At 36.8% G+C, this 23,257-nt stretch overlaps 1 protein-coding gene across 1 annotated transcript in view; it reads right to left on the minus strand.

Moving 5' to 3' along the window:
* The window catches only part of ACO1 (aconitase 1), a 1,039,508-nt gene that overhangs the window by 184,250 nt on the left and 832,001 nt on the right, over positions 1-23,257 (minus strand). Inside the window, exon 17 of the mRNA XM_044061006.1 lies at positions 4,742-4,866. Within this exon, the coding sequence (XP_043916941.1) occupies positions 4,742-4,866 (125 nt within the window). The remainder of the gene's footprint in view (positions 1-4,741; positions 4,867-23,257) is intronic.

The following is a 23,257-nucleotide window of genomic DNA, read 5'->3' on the forward strand; positions in this document are numbered from 1 at the left end:
CTCTCCATGAATCTCCTCTATTCCTCTAATCAGTTACAAACAGGAAAAAGACTTCTTAATGTCCCAGACAGCTTCAAGAAAATAGGTGAAATGAGTCACAAGACTCACTCTCTGATGGTTTCATGTGATCCAACCTTCAAAGCATGTCCTGGTGACTTCAGTGATGTCTTAGCACATGTTTTTGCCAATGAAGTAACTGACAAAAGCTTGCCTGAGAAGCTACTCATAAGAGAAATTACCTAAGTGACATTGCCAACCAATGGAAGATGACCACCATTAGCTTGTGTGAGATTGGCACGTCATGTTGTGTTTATGGTAATGGTGGTCTTCCTTAAGTGAATGATATCTCAGCCTCTTAACTGTATATGTAATGATTTCCTTATGAGGACATCCAGTAAATAAGTTGTAGGCTAACTGCTTTAACTCTTTGATGCACGATATTCACAACAAAGTCTTTCCAAATATACAGTCAGTGGTCTAAGCCTAAACAGTATATACATATTAGGTTTGCTGTCTACAAAATATTTTTGAAACAAGGGCCAGATTCTAAAAGACTTGCACTAAGTGTAACTGAATTACTCCAGTGCAAGCATGTCCCAATTCAAAAAGACTTGCTATAACTATAAGTGGCTTACTCACCTGTCCTGATTCGAAAAGACTTGCTGTCACTGTAAGTGGTGATACGGCTCGTCTATGAAGTAGGCTAACACTTGGTGCAACAATCTAAAAGATACACTTGCAGTGGGGCCTTACACCAGAGTAATTCACTTACAGTGAGAGCAAGGGATTTGGTCCAAGGTTGCCAATAACTTCATGAGAAGTGACATAGAAAATCAGTGGAAAACAACCAAGACTGTAAAACAAAAAATAACATTTCAACAATAAGCAAAAAGGCCAAAATGTCATTTGAACTCTTCAGATCCACTTCTATCAGTCAGCAGGAAACAAATAATGAAGGGCGGGTCTTCCACTTTTCTGATAAAGACTATAAAATATGGGTATGAAAAGCAAGAACGTGGATGCTGAAGACTGCAATAAAGATTTTGTATGGAAAGCTCACTGTGCAGGCAGGAGGTTAAATCATGCAAAAAAGAAATCATGCTGACAGACCATCCAAAGAAGATCTAGGAATTCTTGCCATTAACACCTAGGAGAATAAGGGAGAGATTGGTTAAGGAAATAGAGAACCCTTCAAATAAAGAAGTCACACATTGTCTTTCTTCTCTAAAACCCACCTCCAGAATGCAGCCAAGATCCATATTCATCAAAATGCATCTGTGCTATCTGAAAGTGTTAAGACACAGCTGTGGCACAAAGAAAAGGTGCTGACCATTGGTGGCACCAAAGTACTTGTAGAAAATGATTAGTGGGTTGGGCCTTAGCATAATGGTTAAGGTCTTTACCTCACAAACACAAGGCACAGAGTTTAGTTCTGACCCTAGGTGACTGGCTAAGCATAAAATGACCCTTCAGTGCAGTCAGTCTAGTATTCATCTATGAACCTGCTTTACACTAGATAATTCCAGCTATCAAGAGTTACGAAGCTAGGGTGAGATTTAAACGGATTACACCAAACATTTTTCAGAATATTTTTTTCTTGGTGGGTTGAAAACATATAAAGACAGAGATCAGGCTTTAGAAAAGAAAACATTTAGTCAGAAGAACTCCAGTCATCAGGGCAAAAAGGATTCTTCTTACTCCTCTAAAATTAAGGGGGATTTACAAGGTGGACTGTGCTAGTGAAACACTTTCCCTGCTTTCAAAAAAAAAAATGCTTGAGTGTTAGAGAGAAGCCCAGTATTAGATTACAAGAATTATGAGAAGACTGGATTTTAACAAGTTAGATGTACTGCAAATAGTTAAAGAATGTGACAAGCTAGTCAGAAGCAGCTAGAATTTGAACCAGAAGATGGTATAAGAAGAAGGTGTGGACTACAGAAAAGAATAATAACCACTCACACTGGTATAACCAATATTTAAACATGCCAGTGGAGAAAACGTTTTTTCAAAAGACAGCACTTACAGCATGGCATCAGTTACCGCCTGATATTAAAATCGACAAAACAGTAGAGTATTAAAATCGACAAAACAGTAGAGACAAAAAAAAAAACACTAAGAAAATGATGCTACATGCACCTACTTTCTTGACACTAGTTAATTACTGCAAGTACAACTAAGTCTAGACTATGCACAATAGAAATTTACTTGCAAATCTACTGAATGAAAACTCTCATATGCTTTGTAAAAATTATAAATATTATATATCGACATTGTTTGAATTGAACATCTCCTATATGTACATACTGTAATTATATACAGCACATCTGAATGTTGTTTGGGATGCTATCCACTAATTCTTACATTGATTTCCCTTTAATTGTACACAGTGTTAAGCTAAATATTTCCAATCACCGGCTCTGTCCTTGCTCCAACCCTGACTACGTTTCCTATATTACTTTGCCTGCTTGGTTTATGGGTCTACCATTGACGTACCTACCAGTACAGTCTATCAGACTCTGTTTTACTCTCACCTGGCACTGCTAAGTAGCTCATGCCTTACTCTATTTAACATCTGTACATATACTATACTTATTGTACTTCCAATCCCCAGCTAGTTATTTGTTTTACCGCTGTCTTATTTTTGCTATTTGTTTTTAAGATATTGTTTTTTGCATTATTCTTTATAAATATAAAACTGTTGCTGTTGAATGGAGCTTTTCTCCCCGGGTCTCGGCTGAAAATGGGCTTCCAGACCAGCTGGACAATTACCCAGTAATAAAATGTAAAATAAACAAAATAAATAAATCTACGCCTTTTCTACTTTAGTAACTACTTCTGTACTTGTAACACCATAATGACTGAAAAAGGTCAGTAGGCCAGCTGTTAATTTGTAAAATAATTGAATTTGTGTGTTCTAATGCACAAGTGTAAATAAAGTTAAGATGCCAACTGCACATATAATGCACGTACACGATGATGGAAAATGTTATATTTCTTTCCTTCTTTATTAATAATCTAGGTGAACTTGTGGCACAAATTAATAAGACGATGGTACTGGTTAGTTTGTGGCAGGGAATAATCTCCTGCTGTTTCTGGGACGCAAACTTTACTGGATGAAGCCATAATATTTTTTATTGGTTCTTTCAGTTTCCTTGCTTGTTTATACTGCACAAAGATGTGCTCATTTGGGGTTTCGGAGGACTGCTCCTCTGAACACAGTGAGGAGGAGTTGTAAGTGGCATTTTGACTGCATTATACATGTAATAAGCAGGAAATTACTCTGTTCATCCTCACTTACTGTTAAATACTCATGTAAGTATAAAATGTGGCATTTTGCATTACAGGCTGAAGCACCAACTCTTTCTTCATTGTTTCCTTCATCCTTATTACAGTCAGTAGGTCAATACACCTTCAGTAACGGTATAAAAGCTAAACTGAAATGGCAGTAAAAACAAGCTGAACTGCAACTGCAGCAAAACATTAAATTAAACTGCATCATCTAACATTAGTAAGCTAGTCTGTGAAATATTCCAACAAATTCCATAAATTCATGAACTAAAGTGGAAGCCTGCCTTCTCTCCTTTATTAGCCTTATAGCACTTGGCATTTTTAGGGACTGTAGAAACTGCCTGATGCTCACAGACAAATAACTACTTGGCACAATGCACTCTACACTTCAACAAACAGAGGCCACAGTCTCAAAAATTCACAGTCTGGGAACAACACACACCTCCTCAACACTCCACTCAAACCCACACCAAATTATCTTACATCAATATTGTAAAAGCCTTGACTACACTTCCTACCTGTCTGCATAAATCAAATAGTCATACTAATATTAAGAATAGAGATATCTAAATCTATATCTGCAAACAAATAAAACATGGTGGAAAGACAGATTTGTTACACAATGACTTCTCCACCTTTGCAATAGACTCCCACTGCAAATAAAGCAGCATAATAAATTACCCTCCTTTATACAACAGCTAGAAAATTGGATAATTATTCACAAATTCACTCCTGGCCTGAGCCCTCCTTGAAAAGGGAGGTATGGTTTGAGGGTGGGCACTGGCAGAGTGTAATTGGCCCCTAGCCCCAGTTGCACTGTGCCCTCCTATGATCTTATGATCCTTTGTGAAGAATAAGTAAAGTTTTTTTTAACAAAACTGAAGTGGCACAAACAGTATAAAATGCAATTTATTTCAGAAAATTATGATTATGAATGGAATGGGACAGGACATAAATGGAAAGGGATGGACTATAATGTAACATAAGGAAAACACAAATGTATCTACTGGGTATACAATAACACAAGAAAATATTACTTTACCTAAAACAGTGGTAGATTCATGATATCTGATCCAAACAGAAATTGCAGGGCAAACAAATAATGGGAGATTGTACAGTAAAAAAGGAAACGGCAACAAAAAAATACATGAACAATGAAACTGGATTCTGTTGTGTTTACAGCTGGCACGGAAATCAGCAGACTGAACCAACTCAACAATTCTGATCTGCTGTCAGTAAGAGTTTTTCTAACTCTTGATTTCAAATGCTACTATCATTATGTAAAGAAAATACAGCATGTCATGTGTAACTTTTCAAAGGTACATTTTTTTAAATTATATCTGTATTTAAAAAGTAAACACTTTCAGTGCACTTAAGTGCTGAATTAAATTTAGTGCACATCCTTAAAGCCAAAATACAGTGTCAAAGGTAAGATCTAACATATGATGCTTACCTCAATTTTTGCATAGACTTCTTTGAACATGGCCGGAATAACATACTGGCGCTCAACAGCCTGGAGTTCGTCCCTTGTTGGCCAAATATCTCTCAGGAATATTTGCTTCCCATCTGAATTCACACCTAAGAGGTGCAAAACAAACATAAAAGGCAACTGAAACAATAAGTACACTGGAATAGGAAACATAAGTAAGCTTTCCATAGTACAGCAAGTTTAAAACAGAAGTATTTATGGAAATTCTGATGGAAGTGAAACAATGTTAATGAATAAAAGGAAGTACAATGCATGAAACTTAAGGAAACAAATTTTGTGTACCCAACAGATCAGTATTTGGTTCTTATAACTTCTGAATACATAGTGTGCCATTCTAAGGTAACCCTCCTCTGCATTTTAATTTTGTCTATTTAACATGCTACATTCAGAAAACACAGCTGAAAACCTGCTGTAGTTCAATTATCAGACTACAACTAACAAATGTTACTTTTCCAAGGCACTTCTATCTACTCCTTATGAAAGGAACAATCAAATATTTCTTGTCTCTCTTAAATTAACATTTTTGCACCTAAGTGGTACTTTGAAAATGACTTCTCATTTTTACAAGGATACTGGCAGATTGGCTTAATGATAACATATGCAGTTCAATAAGATTTCTTGCAGATAACTACATCCCAACATATTAATCTGGTTAGGAAACATTGCTCTCAAAAGCTAACTTTCAGTGCATTTTTAGCATTCTGATTCGCTCACATCTGCCAGCAGTCAGGAAATGGGTTGTCACACTCCTGGCTTTGGGTAGGCTGGTCAGCAACTGCCAAATATTTTAAACAGAACAACTAAAGCAGCTTTTTGAGTTATTTACTCAGTTAAGCATTTTAAATACGATACTGAATGGTACACATTTAATACCATTACATAAGCTTGAATGAGAGACCACTTATACTACAGGCATGAAATACTAAGGATTTGTGCTATAGGTGTGAATTTGTTAACCTACTGTTAACCATTAAAGTATGTTTCTATTTAATCCCCCTATAATCACTGTACTCCAGCACACTGGCTCTTCTGTAAACAAAGCAAAAAATCCTCTAACATTTTGATGATGGAGCAAAGTTCACTAGAATGTTAGCCACCTCCTTAAAGAAGCAGCAAAGTACATCTCAAAATGCAAGAATACTGGAAATTGGAATAAATGGTCAGTAAAACAGCAGAAACAAATCTGGCAACAACTTGTTCTGTGAAATGCCCCTTAAACATGTCAGCACTGCACTGCACAGATCCTTCAGACTAAAGTATCAGACACCAAAAAAATGTTGAGCTTTCCAAGAAAGTTAAAACTAAACAGAATATGGGGGGTTCAAAATATAAAATCAATACTTTTATCATAAGCATCATGGGAGAAAGAAATTATACAAACCGAGTTATATCCAAATGTGGATGGATGTCATTTTTCAGCCACATCTTTTTCAGCAGTCAAACATTTCTCTGGAACCTGTCACTGTAGTGCAGAGGGGAAACAGCCCTGATTGTGAACAGGTGACCAAGTTTTGATTAGCAAGCCCTGGAGAAGCCAGGCAGCAGTAACCCCAAGTTAAGCTAATATTTACATAGCACAGCAGGAAGAAAAAACTGTTTAGACTACTTTGCTTTAAGTAACTACATTACGAGGAATGGTTAATAAACTGGTAGACCTTGTGAAATATTTGAGGTATAGCTATGAAGTAATTCACTATTTAGATGAAGAACTCTTGAAAGATGGAACAAATAGGAAAGTAGATGGATACGTGTTTAGTAAATAAGAGACAGTATTCACCCCAAGCACATACTCACCAGTATTATAAGGTCTAAACTCTTGCATTGTTCAAGATTAACTACACATTAAACCAGATTTCATGGTATCATGAATGATATGATAAAATATTTTTTAAGTAGGAGCTATAAAAACAATGAAACTGATGGCCATGTTCAATATATATATATATATAAAAAAGGACTTCATATTTCTTGAAAATGTTTTTCATATAAAATCTATTTCAGATATTCTAGGTATATGTAATATTATAACGAACAGGTCTATTCAACTTGCAACACAATAAATGAAGGTAAGAGTAGATATTACACCACATTTCTTTTTTTTTTTTGTAATATCTTTTTATTTGTTTTGAATCTATTACAAACCAATACACATAAAAAGCATAGATGCAAATCTAACATACAATATGCCCTAAAACTATATACAACTCTCATCTAAACCCTGACAAAAAATTCTCTAGTGCATCCTTTGTAACATCACAGTAAAATATGATCAAATAATACATTCCAGAAATCCTTATGTTCAGGCTGCTGGTTTAATGAATACAAAAAATATTTATGTGCACAAAGTTGCTTTCTGGCTACATGTTTGAACCCTTCCCATGACAAGGCCATCCTATTTTTCCAGTTTAGAGTGATATAGTACTTCATCAACATAAACAGAGAAACGAGAATATGTATTTGCCCCTTATTTAATCCTGAAGGAGGAATATGAAGGAGAGTAAATTTCCATGATAAAGTTGTTTTCTCGTACCCCATTTTTTGTAGCTTGACCCTAAAAGCACACCATAACTTGTATGAGCATTTACAGCTCCAAAATATGTGTATGAGATCCGCTATCTGTGTAGGGCAGTATTCACAGTTTGGTAATGCATTGTGGAACATTTTGTTTAGAACTGCAGGTGTAAAATAAGCATTATTTAATAACATCAGTTGTGTATATTTTAGTTTTTGGGGGGGGAATAAATTTTGAATATTTTTGTATAGCTTGGGCAATACTAAATACTACTGTTTGTAATCTGTGGGTCCTGTTTCATCCAGTAGTTAGAATGAATGCATTCTTTATTGTATTTAATCGCTATAACAAATTTATAGACACTGGAAATCATTTTTTTCTTCCGGCAAAACAGGTCCCAAAGGGTTATACAGCTAGAGATATCTGAAGCGGAAAAGGTATGATCTTCCCAGAACTTACCACAGAGCTCTTTTTAATTGTCTTAAGACCGTATATTTTGCCTGGAGATTTAGCTTTTTCCTCATGGTAATTGCTGAATCTTGTTTGAATGGGAAAAAGTCTGCTATAGATTTATCCCTCAACAATGGATATTGGTCCAGGTTGATCATCTTATTATTCAACCTGAGGTTAGGGTTAAGATGAATAGGTTGAAGGGTCATAAAAGCAGAAGTTAATTTCAGTGAATCAAATAGTTTCTGTATGATTATAACTTTATCTTTTAGATCCTTATGTAGTTTGAATTTCTTTCTACTCTCATTAGATACAAAGGGCAATGCTTTTGGGTTAAACTGTAGCGTCCTAATATAATTATGATGTAATTTCACCCAAGTCGGGAACCAGTTTGAGGAATCTTTGGAATATTCTGCCATATTGATTAACCTGCCACAGTTAATTATTTCATAGTATAATTTCAGATCGGGTAAGCCCAGATCTCCTTTTTCTTTTGGGTGTGCAAGATTATGGTAACCTATTCTTGTGGGTTTGGGGTACCACAAGAAATTTGAAAGATCTTTTTGTGTGTTCTTAAAAAATGTATTATGTATCAAAATGTTGATAGCATTAAAACAAACAGCAGTCTGGGAAGTACATTAATTTTTATGATGGCTACTCTAGATAGGAAAGAAAGTTTATGATGTAACCATCTGTCAAGATCTTTTTATATATTTGTCCACAAATTTTTAATATTCTCCTGATAATATTTGTTCGGATCATGGTAAAATGAGATTCCTAGGTAATGTAGGTGTTCTTTAATCTTAATCTTTTGTGGGCTAAATAGTATAGGGTATTGCGCAAAGGTATTTATAGGGAAGATTGCCGACTTTTCCATAGTCATTTTATAGTTGGAAAACTTGGAGAATATTTCTACTGATGTTATGATTTTCCCAAAATCTGAACTAGGAAGGGAATAATAGATGTTTAAGTCGTCCGCATAGGCCGAAAATGGAATTTTAGTATTAAATAAATCTGGGATGTAGTGAAAGGTTTTCTGATTTATTAAGAGAAAAAGAGGCTCTATATACATATTAAACAAGATAGGTGATAAAGGACACCCTTGTCTAACCCCATTACTAATTTCTATCCTAGAGGAAATGATTTTATTTGTAGTATAGTGTGTGCTCCCGTTATGTAAGATTTTAATGTATTGGATGAAAATAGGAGGAATGTTGAATTTTTAGAGAAATGCTGATAGAAATTCTTTATTAATCCGGTCAAATGCTTTGGAGACATCTATAGCTAAAGAATATATAGGTATTTGTTTGATCGATAAGGATATCATAGCTTCCAGCATAAGTGCCTGATCCACTGTTCGTCTATGGTTAATAAACCCATATTGCTCCGGAGATATAATATTTGTAATAACAGATTTAAGTCTGGTAGCTAAAATTGTCGCCAAAATTCTCATATCTAAATTAATAACTTGAAATAGGCCTGTAATTGTGTGGGTTTTTCGTGTCAGAGTTGGATTTGGGAAGGAGAATAGTTCTAGAGGCATTTAAGTGAAAGTCCCTAATACCAAATTGAGTAATATGCTTAAATAGATGATATAGAATAGAGGGAATTTTGGGGATGAAATGTTTATAAAATTCAGCCGAGAACCCATCCAGACCCTGCGCTTTATTAATTTTTAGGCTGTTAATAGCTATAATAATCTCCCTTTGTGTAAAGTCAGCCGATAAAGATTCTTGTTGTTCTTTATTAATTATGGGGAAAATGAATTGGTTTAGGAATGAGTCCAATTCTGAGTCGCAATATGATGGGGGAGGAGGGTTATAAACTTCTGAGTAAATCCTCTCAAACACTTTAATTATATCTTGTGTGTTATTGTAGTTTTTATCTTGGAAAGTAATCTCCGATATGATGGGTATAGGCTTATGTTGGTTAATTAACCTTGCTAAAAATTTGGAGGGGAATTGAGCCCATTCCGAGTAGTTGGCTAGATTTCTAATTTCCTGGAATGATAGGTTCTCAGCCTGAATGGCCAGGAGGTTTTTTGTAGATGAGATATTTTATTATCCAGTTCCAGAGAATATTTCTGTTGTAATTCTAGTTCAAGTTTTATTTCCTTCATAATGCTCTTTTCTTTGTTAATGGCCTATTTTTTATAATATGCAGATTTATTAATTAGTAAGCCCCTGATCTCTGCCTTCGTGGAAGCCCACTTAATATCTATCGGCACGTCGTCCTCAAACAAGGTTTGAATACATTTATCAAGAAGTGATTCTATTTCTTGAAGAATATAATTTTTTTTTAGTAAATTAGGGTTTAGGTGCCACCATAAAGATCTATTTTTTAAGCAGCATTTTGTTGTCCAGTCTATGGATAGTGTAATTCTGGAATGGTCTGAAAAGAACCTAGGTTCCGTATGAAAAGATAAACTGTAGTCAAGAAAGATATCAGATATTAGGAAGAAATCTAGCCTGGACCAACACTTGTAGCATTGAGAGAAAAAAGTAAACCTATTGTTAGAAGTCTGGTGAGCTTGGAGAGAAAATGGGTCAAATAAGCTGAAATCAGATTTAATTTCGGAGATTGCTAAAGATGCTTGGATATTATATTTGGATTTAGTGTTGGTTCTATCTGTCTCTGGGTCTTGAATGGAGTTCCAATCACCTCCTATAATGTAATAGTGGTTGGGAAAGGAAGTTAACATTTTATAAATGCCCATCAGGAAATTCTGTTAAGAAATGCACGGAGCATAAATATTCATTATAAGAATTGGTTTAGATAAATGATTTATTCTGGAAACGAAATAACACCATCTGCCTTCTGGATCTGAGCCCTGTTTTAAGATATACTGGAAGAAATTTTTGATGATAATTGCCACCCCCTCCTTGTTAGTTTTGTCTCCTGCGGCTATAACAGCTTTGATCCACTTTTTCTTCTGAAGGGGGCTCCAGTGCTCCTGTAACAAATGGGATTCCTGCACCATGATAAAGTCTAGTTTGGCTTTATAAACTAGGTGTAAGAAAAGTTTCCTTTTTTTCCCCTGACTGCAGCCCCTTAACATTCCATGAAGCTAATCTCCACATAGAATCTGTACATTATATAGTTGTTGCTTATAGTTTCTGTGATTCTGGTATGTATATATTGTACCGTAGGATGCACTGGGAAAAGGGGTCTTTTCAGGGCAAAGATGAGATACTCTTCCTGTCTTATACCCGTGCCTATCCACTAACTCACCTGACCCGGAAGAGCATGGGATACAAGTATCTGTCTCAATAAGGCGTGATAAGTTATAGTAAGATAATATCAACTTTATATTATTTAACTTAACAATGAACCATGAGATGTATCCCATCTCCACTAGCCTATCTCTACAGAGCATAGAAAGCTGAACTATCCTAATAAACTAACTCTGGTACACAGACAATAGCACATGTAAACATGTTGTGAGATCTAGGTGTAATTTTATGACTAGTTATATCTTCTTATAGGTTATAGAAGTACTGTAAAAGAAATTGTTATAACTATCAACCATGGTGACAGATTTACACTAGAGTGGAACTGTCAACTGATATGATTTCTCTGTCATCCATTAGAGTTTGCGAGCAACTCCACTATCAGTGAACTTGACATATTTGAACCCATTGTGAGAAGATACCCACAGAAGGTAAAGGTCTCGTTTATACTAAAGTGTATAAATTGAGATTAGAGGTTAACCGACCTAAAGCAAACAGAATCCTCCTCAAGGTCTGAGAGAGGTCAAAGCCTAAATTATTGCAGGATGATTGTAACCTTATTATTTGTCCCAACATTTCGTTATTCGCAACCCGTCGAATTAACAGTTAGTATATCAATGCTTGCACTACTCCTGCAATTCTGGAGACAAGTCATCCTAATCTATATATTTGTAATCTAAGTAGCTAGCTAAAGAAAGTTGGGGGACTATATCCTTGATTTAATTGCGAAGGTCTTGACATGAGCCGCAGACTTGATTCCTAATGCGTATTACCCAGGAGCATCCCAGTATGCTATCTACTAGTTTAAATTTTTATTGTACCAGAATGCTACCGGAGTAATTGCAAGACCAGCCAAAAACATTTGTATATAATACTAATGTCCCCTTTCATGCAAAGGTGAAATATTCTCATCATGTCTTACATGAATATGTTCAGAAAACTTCCCAACAACTCATGTATTAATCTGTATATTAACACTTATACAACAAACCCTGTAATGAGATATTGGATCTCAACATCCCGGTTACCATTTAAATTCAGAATATATCTGTGTGGACTAGCCCCATTCAGTTAGTAATCTACCAAATTCCTGAAGTAATAATGATCAAACACAACTAAAAAGATAGCTTCAGACCATAACAAACCATGCAATAATAAAATGATAGGATTAACTAATAGTTTACAAGATCCACTCCATAGAAATGAATATGGTATTTTAAATATGTTATGTTACTACTAATAGATTTTTAGTAAATATTGTGAATGGTTGGGTAATTTATAAGAAAAGATATACAGAAGCTCTCATTTATCTGGGGGGAAAAAAAAACAAAAAAACAGTAATATGCCATACTGTATGAACAAATTATCCAGAGTCTTGCAGCATATTAGAAGTCTCTTCATAGCCCAGTAAAAGTTCGAGGGATGAGGCATAAACTGAATATACATATTAATTGCATTCCTTTTTCATTCTATCATGTTTTCTTCTTCTTTCCCCCTTTCATCTCCCCTCTCCTTTTACCATCCTTTTCCTACAATATGCCTCAATGGATATTACAATATGTTGGTCCTGGAGAAGTACTTGACGAGCCCGATCTACTACCGATTTTCAAGAGAAGTCTATCAAGAATAGATCGGTGGGTTCAACCTGTTTTAAAAAGAACAGATTAACAAGAACAGAATAATACCCTTTGCCTGTACTTACTAAATTTGCCATTAAGCAAGGGGGAGTTGAATGATGCGTTGCTCTGCTCGTTATACCCTCTCGGCTGTCTATTATCTCTTCCAACGGACATGTTATTTACCCTGCATATTCTTCAAAACAAGCCTTCTCTTATATCTTGGTTGCACACCATTGCTTCTTGTTTACTTCGAATTGAAGAATATATGACCGAATCTCAGCCTCTCGTCGATGTGCAGCGATTTTTCCTCTTCCTGGTTTGAATTATGCACTATTAGGTGCTATAGCTTTAAGATTCCATTGCATCCTGGGAGTTGAAGGTCAAGGTGTAGATTAGGATCACTGGAGGTTCCTGTAAGAAAGATTCTGTAGTTCGTTAAGTCTATTCTGGATCATGGATATTTGAGGCCTGGATACCTAATGATTCAGTCGGACTAAAGGTAAGAAAATTGAGACTAGGTTGGTAATGAAGCTGGCATTTGGATATTCCCCGTTTATTGCGCTAGTAAAATAATTTAATTTATATTCCTGTTGGCCCTCTATTTTGATTTCGTTTATCTCGTTAACTCTTGCGTGTTTCAAGTTCCGGATTTACTTTGAAGATTTTCAAGAAGGTTGAAGCGGCTTCGATGTTATTATTAACAGAGTACTTGTTTCCTTGATGTGAGAATGACAGAGTATTGGGATGTGAGAATGACAGAGTATTGGGGTAGTTCATCTGGAACTTAATCTGCTTATTGATAAGAAATGCGCAAAAAGGGGCCAATTTCTGTCTTTCTAGTTTTATTTGAGGGGGTAGATCTTGTGACAAAGATATTCTTGAGCCGTTCCAGTCAATAGCTTTATTTTTAGCTGCTAACAGTAATTTACTTACATGTTGAAAATTAAGTATTTTAGCATAGATGATTCTTGGCTTGTTTGGCACTGGCGAAGATCTAAGAGCTCTATGGGCTCTTTCGATCATAATTTGTTTAGCTTCTAAGTCATTTCCTAAAAATAGTGTGAAAATAGCAGTTAAGGTTTCCGGAATCTTGTTATGTTGTTACGTCTGGTTCTGGCTTCTAGGTCCAATATTTTCATTTGTAGTTCTTGGATAGATCTTGTGTTGGAATTGGATTCCTTTTGCAAGTTCTCTATTTTTTCATCCTGATCAAATATTTTTGCCTCTGTTTTGTCCATCCTTGTGAGAATCTTCTCTATAGATTCTCCGAATGATTGAAGCTGAATAGAAAGACTTTGGATTGAAGCTTGTATAGGCTGGAGTGCAGTTCTCAGATCCTCTAGGTTGGAAGTTTCTGTTTTATTTTTACTTGTGAATTTACTGGTTTCCTGGAGTTTACCTGTTCTGGCTCTCAGACATGGTATCTTTTTCAGGGGACGCTATTACTGAGAATTTCGCTTTAGTAGTTTGGCTGTCCATTTGCTCTGATTCCCGAGACATTTTCTCTGCGCTTCTTGTTGTATCTTTAATATTTCTTTCTCTATTTTGTTCCAGATCTGTACTGGCCTAGTAGCAGTTATTTCAGGAGTAGCAGATGTGGCACAGAGTGCTTGTCTTATCTGCTTCAATCCTCTAGTTTCTTGATTTCTTGGAAGTTTTTGCTCCTCAAGATGGAAAGGTATTATTTATGTTAATGCTCTTCCTTGATATTAATTGAAAAGGTATTTATCTCAGTAATTGCTGATAGAAATACAGTAGGTAAATTGCTAAGCTGTGGTCCAGCACTGCTTACAGGATGGCAGCCATCTTGGATCTCCATTACACCACATTTCTCTTTTAAATGCTGCCGCAATTTAAAACAACTTTTATGCTATAACAATGACTAGTTGAGAAGAAACAAGCTTTCAAAAAAATGCTGCACTTTTCAGTGCTGAAATTGTAAACATATGGAAGCACATTAAGAAGTCAGTCGTATTTTTGTACATTATGTTATATGGAAATCATATAAGACAAGTCACTATTATGACTGTTAATACTACACGTATGATCTACTATACTGTGTGTGAAGAGTGCTCAAGGTTTTATGCAGGTAAAACAGTTAGGAAACTGAAGGAAGGATTAAGTAAGCACCTGACACAAATAAAAAGGAAAATGGACAAAAAATGAGTTGTATTAAGCATGTAAGAATGCTAAACATATTTTCAAATTTCAAGTCTTTAGAAATGTAGTATACAATAAGAGGCATGATGGCATTAAAACATTGGTGGAAATGAAAAAGTTAGACTGTCAGATAATACAGAATGCAATTATAAGACCACAGATAAATGATAGCATGTTTCAAAAAGTGTGTTAAAGCTAAAACTAAAACTACTACTTGGATAATTAACTACTGACCTGTTAAAATATGGGTTGTCTTCTGGTACTGTTCCTAGGTTTTATTAGGTTTGAAACAGTCAAATTTATGCTTTATCAAAAACAAATATAATAGAAAACCATCATGCAGGTGAGTTTATATTTAAAGCGATCTAATAGCAAAAAGTCAAAACGAATTTGTCTATCAGACAATAACTATAAATTAAAATAGGAAGAGGAATCCAAAAGAACATGTGCATTTATGCGTATTCCTACAAAAACAACTGTGTGGAGACTCCATGTGTGGAAACGGCCTAGGGTCAGCTCTACACAATCTGCCACTGCTCCTCCCTTCTACTCTAAAGGAACAACTGAATTTAACAGTGCCAATAGTTAGAAATGTACTAGACAGTCAAACAATCCAGTAAATGCCCACCCCCACTAAACAGCAACATAAAATCTTTTCATGATAAATTCTACTTTTGCATATGAAAATAAAAGCTAAAAAGGTCTGGCCTAGATCTTATCAAGATAAAGTACTTCATAAAAAGGAAAAAAATGCTGAAACTAAAGTCTCTTATCTCTCCTACCGTAGGATACCATTCTGGTGATGGCAGCTATGTAAGAAGCTACCTGCACACTGTTGTTCCACAAATCACACAAATGGTTTTGTAGTTTTCAGGTGGCGATATCCCATTATCACCTCACGTCTCTGCCATATTTTTTTAACAAAGGTGCTGGCTCTTGAGCTTGCATAACTAAGATTGATGGGAATTGAAATTTACCTAAACATGGATGACTATAACGGTCAAAGCGCTTTTGTCAAAAGTCAAAACTCTGGTTTATATATAAAAATAGACTTTGTTTTCATTATCTAAGTATTGTGACAAACCTGTAGCTGACCACTGAAATACTTTTCTGGGAGCTATTCTGGATATCAAAAACAGATGCAATTTCTTTTCTGTATAGCAGCAATCAAACTGATGACAGATTCTGCACACTGCTCAATTCATCAAACAAAACTGTTCCCAAAGGCTTTGGGGTGCATGTACTCCTAACTTCCAAATTCAAGATTGCACATATAGTGAAAAACAGAAGGTCCATAACAATTTATGGAATTAATCTTCCCAACCTCTGGACTACAATCTCATTATTCTGATGGCAACACCAGACTGCTCTACACCACAGTCTCCTATTCTTACTTTCGCTCCCAAATCAGGCAAATACCTTGGATTAAACAGCACAGTTTTGTACCTACCATAAATGTAGATGTTCGAAGATCCACATTGCTGCAGTCCTTACATATGGGTAGTCCGCTGTCCTCGGTCGGCCCGAATACCAAAGTATTAGGCTGACGTCGGTCAAGGCGCTTAAAACTGACATCAGGACGTCAGGGTACAAAAGCACATGACCAACGTCATTTCCTCAGTCTTTTCTTGCCCCAGATGTCAGAAGGCCCTAACAAGAAAGGCCAAAGCCAAAAACCAGCAAAAACTAACCAACCACCTGCACTAACCATATTTACAATATGTACAACACAAACCACACCACCACCTTCAACAACAGAGGGAAGGAGGGAGGTATTGGACTGCAGCAATGTGGATCTTGAACATCTACATTTATGGTAGGTACAAAACTGTACTATGTTCTTCATCTCACATTGCTGCAGTCCTTACATATGAGTAGAATCCCAAAGCAGAGGTAAGGGAGGATGGCAAAACTATAAAGCATTAGGAGCTGCCAAAATGCCCTGTAAAATAGCAGTGGCAAATCCAGCTCTAGATTTAGAGTAAAGTGGAAGGTGGTAATGCTTAGAGAAAGTATGCACTGAACTCCAAGTAGCTGCTTCCAAAATATCTTTAGTAGCCACCCCTTAAAAAGCTGTAGAAGTGGCAGTAGCCCTAGTGGAATGAGGCGTAATCCCAGCTGGAATCTCCTTACCATGATGGGAATAACAGAAAGCAATACAAAACCAATCCACTTAGAAATAGTTTGTTTTGAAACAGGTTTGCCCTGAGAACCCAAAGCAAAAGAAACAAACAACTGCTGAGACTGCCTGAACCCTTTAGTTCTGCTCAAATAATATCGCAACTGTCTGTGTATATCCAAAGTGTGCAAAATCCTTTCCCCTTTATTTTGGGGTTTGCATAAAAAGTAGGCAAATGAATAGTTTGGTTTAAAGCCACACTAGAAACCACTTTAGGCATAAAAGAAGGGTTAGTGCTAAAGACACCCTATCCTTGTGGAAAATTAAGAAAGGCTCAACTGCCATAAGGGCCTGTAATTCAGAAACCCTTCTCGCAGAGGTAATGGCCAACAAAAAAGCAGTCTTCCATGATAAATATTTCAACTCTGCAGATGCTGCAGGCTCAAAAGGTTGTAGAGTGAGTTTCTCCAACACAAAATTGAGATCCCAAGCAGGAGTAGGAGCTCACGTGGGGTCTTATATTCTTTGCCCCTCTAAGGAATTGCTTAAACAAAGGCTGAGAAAATAATGGTGGGTCATAGTCATAGTGAGCAGAAATTGCTGCAGCATGCACCTTTATAGAGGAGAAAGACAAACCTTTGTCCAATAACTCAGTAAGGTATTGAAGCGCAACACTTAAATTAGGTTTAGAAACATCAAAGTCCTTTGCTGTACTCCAAAATAAAAATCTCCTCCATTTATCTGCGTAAACTTTCCTTGTACTAGGCCTTCTGGCCTCCAAAATAACATTCAAAACTTGTTGAGGAAGCTGAAACCCTCCAGGGTTTAAAACAGAATATGCCAGGCTGTCAGATGTAGAGAATGAAGTTTGACATTGAGTAAATGACTGTTCTCCTGAGACAGCAGGTGAGGAATCAAGGCAAAGGCCATGGAGGCTCCCTGCACCAGACTTCTCAGTAATGGGTACCAGTGCTGTCGAGGCCAATCTGGAGCTATTAAAATCATGTTTGGCTTGTCCTGTCTGACCTTCAGTAGTACCTTTGGGAGGAGAGGCAGAGGTGGGAAAGGCATACACGTGAAGATTGCTCCAATTGAAAGAGAGAGCATCCACTTTCCAAGCTGTGGGATGAAACCTTTTTGTGCAAAACTTTGGCAGCTGGTAATTTAGTGGAGAAGCGAACAGATCTATGTCTGGAGTTCCCCATAACACTGTCAATCTCTGAAATACATGAGGATCCAATTTCCACTCGTGGGGATCCATAATTTGTCTGCTCAACACATCTGCTAAGGAGTTCTATGCTCCTGGCAGAAACCTTGCCTGAAGATTTAGCTGTAAACTGAGAGCAGTCTCCCACAAAATCATTGCTTGTCTGCATAGAGGATAAGAATGTTCCCCTTGCTTGTTGATGTACCACATGACAGTTGTGTTGTCTGTTTGAATCAACACCTGCCCTGGAAGAAGTAAATCCTTGAAAGCTATCAATGCAAATTGGACTGCTAACATCTCCTTCAAGTTGATATGTAGATGTTGAAGTCTGGCAGGCCACGTGTCTTGTACCCATTTTCCATTTAGATGAGCTCCCCAAGCTTTGTCTGAGGCATCTGTCGTTAAAATCTGACTCGCCTCTGGCCGGGTCACAGAGAGTCCCTTGTTTAGGTGACATTCCTGAGCCCACCACAAAAATTCCTTTTGAATGCAAGGTATTATCTGAATGACAGTGTCCAAATCTTGGCAGTGCTGTGTCCATACATTCTTGAGATACCATTGTAGCTTCCTCATATGCAGTTTGGCATTGGGAAGTACCAGAATACAAGATGCCATGAACCCCAAGGCTTGAAGGACTGTCCTTGCAGTCAGCCTGGACTGACGAGACAATTGGTGGAAGTAAAGAGAAAGATTCTTTTGTTTGTCCGGGGTCAAACAGGCCATCTGGGATGCTGTATTCTGTCTCACACCCAGAAAGCACATGTCCTGAGAGGGTACTAGACTGGACTTTATTTCGTTCACAGAATACCCCAGGCATCTTAACACTGCCATCACATACTGTAGATGATGAAGAAGTTCGTCCTTTCTTGGGCCAGAATCAGGCAATCGTCCAAATAAGGATAGATTTGTATTCCTCTTAGCCTGAAGAAAGCTACCACTGGAGCCAGAACCTTCGTGAACACTCTGGGCGCAGTAGATAAGCCAAAGGGCAATGCAGAGAACTGATAATGTGAAGTCCCAGCCCGAAAACGCAGATACTTCCTGCAACTGGGCCTGATAGGAACATGAAGGTAAGCCTCCTTGAGATCCAGAGTCACCATCCAGTGATCTTTGCCCAGCAGAGGTAAAAGCTGTTGTAACGTCAACATTTTGAACTTGGGAATGTCCAGATATGTGTTGAGGATAGATAAATCCAAAATTGGTCTCCACGTGTTTCCTTTCTTTGGTACTAGAAAGGGGCGAGAATAAAATCCTAGGCCCACTTCTGGCAGAGGGACCGGTGTATGGCCCCATTTAAAGTAGTAGAGAAATTTGTTTGTGAGCCTCTAGTCTTTGCTGAGGAGGAACGTCCGGCATGCCTTTGAAAGGAGGCAAGGTATGGAAATAAAACTTGTAACCCTGGTGTATGATATCCAATACCCACTTGTCCTGGGTAATCAACATCCAATTTTCCTTGAAGAGTGCTAACCTTCCTCCCAAAGGTGCTGCCAGGCAAGAAGGATCTGGCAGCTGAAAAGTAGGTCATCGGGCCTGTTTTCGAAAGGACTGGCCCCTGCCCTCACTGCAGGCCAACTGGACTGCCTTATCTTCATAGGTCCCCTGGGACCATGATATTCTTGAGCCGTTCCAGTCAATAGCTTTATTTTTAGCTGCTAACAGTAATTTACTTACATGTTGAAAATTAAGTATTTTAGCATAGATGATTCTTGGCTTGTTTGGCACTGGCGAAGATCTAAGAGCTCTATGGGCTCTTTCGATCATAATTTGTTTAGCTTCTAAGTAATTTCCTAAAAATAGTGTGAAAATAGCAGTTAAGGTTTCCGGAATCTTGTTATGTTGTTATGTCTGGTTCTGGCTTCTAGATCCAATATTTTCATTTGTAGTTCTTGGATAGATCTTGTGTTGGAATTGGATTCCTTTTGCAAGTTCTCTATTTTTTCATCCTGATCAAATATTTTTGCCTCTGTTTTGTCCATCCTTGTGAGAATCTTCTCTATAGATTCTCTGAATGATTGAAGCTGAATAGAAAGACTTTGGATTGAAACTTGTATAGGCTGGAGTGCAGTTCTCAGATCCTCTAGGTTGGAAGTTTCTGTTTTATTTTTACTTGTGAATATACTGGTTTCCTGGAGTTTACCTGTTCTGGCTCTCTTAGACATGGTATCTTTTTCAGGGGACGCTATTAATGAGAATTTCGCTTTAGTAGTTTGGCTGTCCATTTGCTCTGATTCCCGAGACATTTTCTCTGCGCTTCTTGTTGTATCTTTAATATTTCTTTCTCTATTTTGTTCCAGATCTGTACTGGCCTAGTAGCAGTTATTTCAGGAGTAGCAGATGTGGCACAGAGTGCTTGTCTTATCTGCTTCAATCCTCTAGTTTCTTGATTTCTTTGAAGTTTTCGCTCCTCAAGATGGAAAGGTATTATTTATGTTAATGCTCTTCCTTGATATTAATTGAAAAGGTATTTATCTCAGTAATTGCTGATAGAAATACAGTAGGTAAATTGCTAAGCTGTGGTCCAGCACTGCTTACAGGATGGCAGCCATCTTGGATCTCCATTACACCACATTTCTCTTTTAAATGCTGCCGCAATTTAAAACAACTTTTATGCTATAACAATGACTAGTTGAGAAGAAACAAGCTTTCAAAAAAATGCTGCACTTTTCAGTGCTGTAATTGTAAACATATGGAAGCACATTAAGAAGTCAGTCGTATTTTTGTACATTATGTTATATGGAAATCATATAAGACAAGTCACTATTATGACTGTTAATACTACACGTATGATCTACTATGCTGTGTGTGAAGAGTGCTCAAGGTTTTATGCAGGTAAAACAGTTAGGAAACTGAAGGAAGGATTAAGTAAGCACCTGACACAAATAAAAAGGAAAATGGACAAAAAATGAGTTGTATTAAGCATGTAAGAATGCTAAACATATTTTCAAATTTCAAGTCTTTAGAAATGCAGTATACAATAAGAGGCATGATGGCATTAAAACATTGGTGGAAATGAAAAAGTTAGACTGTCAGATAATACAGAATGCAATTATAAGGCCACAGATAAATGATAGCATGTTTCAAAAAGTGTGTTAAAGCTAAAACTAAAACTACTACTTGGATAATTAACTACTGACCTGTTAAAATATGGGTTGTCTTCTGGTACTGTTCCTAGGTTTTATTAGGTTTGAAACAGTCAAATTTATGCTTTATCAAAAACAAATATAATAGAAAACCATCATGCAGGTGAGTTTATATTTAAAGCGATCTAATAGCAAAAAGTCAAAACGAATTTGTCTATCAGACAATAACTATAAATTAAAATAGGAAGAGGAATCCAAAAGAACATGTGCATTTATGCGTATTCCTACAAAAACAACTGTGTGGAGACTCCATGTGTGGAAACGGCCTAGGGTCAGCTCTACACAATCTGCCACTGCTCCTCTCTTCTACTCTAAAGGAACAACTGAATTTAACAGTGCCAATAGTTAGAAATGTACTAGACAGTCAAACAATCCAGTAAATGCCCACCCCCACTAAACAGCAACATAAAATCTTTTCATGATAAATTCTACTTTTGCATATGAAAATAAAAGCTAAAAAGGTCTGGCCTAGATCTTATCAAGATAAAGTACTTCATAAAAAGGAAAAAAAATGCTGAAACTAAAGTCTCTTATCTCTCCTACCGTAGGATACCATTCTGGTGATGGCAGCTATGTAAGAAGCTACCTGCACACTGTTGTTCCACAAATCACACAAATGGTTTTGTAGTTTTCAGGTGGCGATATCCCATTATCACCTCACGTCTCTGCCATATTTTTTTTAACAAAGGTGCTGGCTCTTGAGCTTGCATAACTAAGACTGATGGGAATTGAAATTTACCTAAACATGGATGACTATAACGGCCAAAGCGCTTTTGTCAAAAGTCAAAACTCTGGTTTATACATAAAAATAGACTTTGTTTTCATTATCTAAGTATTGTGACAAACCTGTAGCTGACCACTGAAATACTTTTCTGGGAGCTATTCTGGATATTAAAAACAGATGCAATTTCTTTTCTGTATAGCAGCAATCAAACTGATGACAGATTCTGCACACTGCTCAATTCATCAAACAAAACTGTTCCCAAAGGCTTTGGGGTGCATGTACTCCTAACTTCCAAATTCAAGATTGCACATATAGTGAAAAACAGAAGGTCCATAACAATTTATGGAATTAATCTTCCCAACCTCTGGACTACAATCTCATTATTCTGATGGCAACACCAGACTGCTCTACACCACAGTCTCCTATTCTTACTTTCGCTCCCAAATCAGGCAAATACCTTGGATTAAACCTGAAAAAAATCAAATAAAGATAACCAAATCCTCTGTTGAATCCACCTCACATTCAAAAACCTTGTGTACACCAAGACTGAGTAACAGGACAAACAGGTGCATAAACCACAACACATGTGATGAGAAAACACTTCACTGTATGAAAATAGACTGTCGTTGCTTCCTTGTTTGGGAAAAATAAAAACTCAAACTGATCATAATAAGTGACAGTAATAAACAGTCCAAAACTTCACGTCCTCTTCTATAAAAGTACTGAAGTAAAACTCCAGATGACAATCACCGGAATAATGCAGCTTTTATATATTAAGAGCACTTTCATCCATAACCTGGACTTCATCACATCAACTTTTCAATAACAGTTTTACCTGTGACAAACTAAATAAATACTTAATGAAAACATAAATCATAAATAATTACCAACAAACTCATGCAGAGTAATGAGCCAAAAGACACAGCAACTCATGACAGGCTGGCCTTCCAGCATAAGAAAACCTGATGTAAACAAAAACCACCTTACAGCCCCACAACCACAGGTCACAACAAAATGCTCAAAAACCAAGGTCAGTCCCAAATCTCAGACCCACTCAGATATATTTCTATGGTGGTGATAACAAGACTGCACACCTATGTTACCAAATGTTAAGTCACCACCATGCCCTAATCACATGGGATCACACCACAAGTCAGGTAAACCAGGTGGTAAAATATGAACATAAATTCCAACACATAAGCATACTAAAAATAAAACAGTAAAATGAAATGCACAAGAAAATAACTAAACTGTAAATGGTTGGATCAGGTCCAGAATGCGGACTCAACCAGGAGTACAAAGAATGGCTAATTCTTACA

This window comes from Protopterus annectens, chromosome 2.part0 (assembly GCF_019279795.1).
Source record: "Protopterus annectens isolate FY-2018-M chromosome 2.part0, PAN1.0, whole genome shotgun sequence".
NCBI classification, from domain to species: domain Eukaryota; kingdom Metazoa; phylum Chordata; order Ceratodontiformes; family Protopteridae; genus Protopterus; species Protopterus annectens.